Source organism: Podospora anserina, chromosome 1, assembly GCF_000226545.1.
Source record: "Podospora anserina S mat+ genomic DNA chromosome 1, supercontig 1".
Lineage (NCBI taxonomy): Eukaryota > Fungi > Ascomycota > Sordariomycetes > Sordariales > Podosporaceae > Podospora > Podospora anserina.
The window spans coordinates 2,125,191-2,127,642 of record NW_001914859.1 but is presented as its reverse complement, the minus strand read 5'-3'; the positions used below and the strand labels follow the sequence as shown (position 1 = coordinate 2,127,642).

The 2,452-nt window shown below is 55.6% G+C and overlaps 2 protein-coding genes across 2 annotated transcripts; one reads left to right on the top strand and one right to left on the bottom strand.

The window, feature by feature from the left end:
- Window positions 1-158: 158 nt before the first annotated feature.
- On the top strand, window positions 159-554 carry PODANS_1_5975 (uncharacterized protein; the record flags this gene model as incomplete). Its single annotated transcript, XM_001912775.1, has 1 exon — window positions 159-554. One exon carries the CDS (start codon window positions 159-161, stop codon window positions 552-554), a length of 396 nt encoding a protein of 131 aa, XP_001912810.1.
- A 500-nt stretch (window positions 555-1,054) lies between these two features.
- On the bottom strand, window positions 1,055-2,452 carry PODANS_1_5970 (uncharacterized protein; the record flags this gene model as incomplete). The annotated part of the gene is made up of 3 exons (XM_001912774.1): window positions 1,055-1,159; window positions 1,215-1,596; window positions 1,668-2,452. 3 exons carry the CDS (start codon window positions 2,450-2,452, stop codon window positions 1,055-1,057), a joined length of 1,272 nt encoding a protein of 423 aa, XP_001912809.1.

The following is a 2,452-nucleotide window of genomic DNA, read 5'->3' as shown; positions in this document are numbered from 1 at the left end:
CCTGCCCCCGTTGCAGCCAGCCCAGGAAGGAGAAATTACCCGGCGGGTCCTCACACCGGTTGGTCCCAGACCAGAGACAGAGGTACGAGCTTGTAGTTCCACCTCAGCAAGCATTATACACCCCCGACCAGGACAGTTTGGATGGGTTAAGGACGGTAATGAGTAAGATGAGGCTGGGGACTCCGGAGAAGAAGTCTACGAAGAACAAACAACCGGTGGATTGGTTCAAGGATGGGGGAAAGGGACCGCCGCTGGGGCCATCGGTGCAGGCTCGGTGGGCTGCGCCTGGGGGGGTGCGGAGGCGGTGGGAGAGGGAGGGGGCGGTGGTTGTTATTGATGAGAGGAGGGGTGGTGGTGGTGGTGTTGGTCGGTCTCCGCCTCCTCGTGGTGGTGTTGCTGGTGGTGCGCAGTCTGGTGTTGTTGCTGCGATGGCTGATGCGGTTGTTGGTCGTCCGCGGGTGAGGAGGCCGGCGATTATCGCGAGGATCAGGAGGAGAGGGTCTAGTAGTGGTGGTGGTGCTGATGATGCTGGGCGTACTGGTGGTGTGATGTGATTGTGGAGTCAAGAAGAGCGAGGCAATATGATATGTTGGTAGGCGAAGATGTTGGGTGATATATGGAAAAGAGACTTTGCTAGGTTGGCTTGTTTTGTTGAGAATAGATCCTGGATTTTGCTTTCGGATCTGTGAAAGTCTTGGCGTGAAAAGGGGGTGCCAAGAACTCAGGGCTCGAAAGCCGCATGCTGATGTTGTCGACCTTGTGCTACTTTCCAATGATATTGCTCCACAAACAACAGTGAAAATCCAGTATGTGAAACAAATTATGGTAGTGGTATGCAAATCGATCTACTTCCAACTACGGTATGTCCATTCAGTCCAAGTACTTGCTCCCCGTATTTATTTACTTATTTTGTGCCGTTTTCCTTCCTTCTTTTCCAGCCCTTTTTCAAGCCAAGTCCAGTCCCGTGATGTTTTTTTATAGTCTCAGGCCATGCCATGTTCTTGCGCGTCCCATTTCCCATCGATCAACCACGGCAAGTATCGCCGTGCCTACCTCACCACTTGAGCGTTCTCGGCGGTAGCACCCGGGTGCAGTCGGTCAGGTTGTTGATGTTGAAAACACCGAGAAGACTAAGCCGGAGGTACGCGCGGGCGTATTCCTATTACACACTCCTGTTAGCGGGACTTCACAACAAGGCTGAGGACAAGGCTTACATGAGCCCAAAGAGCCTGGCCACCAGGTCCGGCAAAAGCCTTGAAAGCCGGGAACAGGAGGGGGTGCTCAGCCAAGACAACATCGCTGGGGAGGCGGAAGACATCAGGAGGGGAGCGGGCAGCCAGAGTCTGGCGGTAGAACAGCACATCGCAAACACCTGGGGTGCTGTCCTGGGGGGCGCCAGCACGCGCAGGATTGAAGAAACGTTGGCGGCTGGTGGAGTGAGCACCGAGCAGGGCGGCAAGGCTGAGCGGTTGGATAGTCTTGGCACGGAACATGGCGATGACCTTGTCGGGAGGGTCGAAAGGGCTGGGGAGAAGCCCGTCTGGAGCAGGCTTGAAGTTGTCTCGGCGGCCAACAAAGGAGCGGATGCGGGGGCCACTGTTGAGATGGCAGAGTCAGCAACCGGTGAGACGGAGTAGAGAACGAGGCAAAAGATGTAATTGACTTACAGAGGGCAAACAACAGTAGCGACATTGGCGCCCATCTGGATCAAATCGGCCATGCTAACACCGAAATGGCTCCAGCGATCGTACCAAAACTTGTACTGTTGAACAATCTCTTGAAGCCCCTTGTTTGGTCGGCGAAGCATCTCCTCGGGTGCATGGACGATGGACCCGTCAGCACCCCCGAAATCGCCCGTAGTCTTGGACCACGCGCCGGCATCGTGAAATCCGGTGCGGATGGCACCTCGGGCGGCATCTGTACATTGCCCATCAGTGCCACGGAAGAGTTGTGACATTTCTTTGGCAATGTACCACCAGACGCAGCAAGTGTCTCGAGCACAAGCTGCCGAACGCAAGGGAGGTACGTATTGGTAATGCTCATTCGATTGAGCATCGAAGCCATCGACCAGAATTGATCTGACCAAGTGGGAAACGGGGCTCATCTGGCGAGGTTGAAGCCATTGAAGGTCACCGATGAGCTCTTGTGGCCTCCGGTCTGCCTCGTGGAGGGCTTCCAGAACAGACGAGTTCATCATCCCCGGATCGGCTTGCACCGCCGCTGAGAGCATGGTTATGCCACCGGCCAAGGCCGTAGCGATAGAAGAGGCCTTCATGGTGGCTGGCTGGAGACGAGAGAGTGTCTTTCTGTACCAAGGGCAGACGCAACTGAAAGAAGGGGGGGGGGGGGGCGGACCTGCAAGACTGAAACGAGTGACAGCTGTGGGTGTATGGCGAAGAAACCGAATATCGAGACTCTTCAGCCTTGGACCCCGCCGACGTAGATATATCAT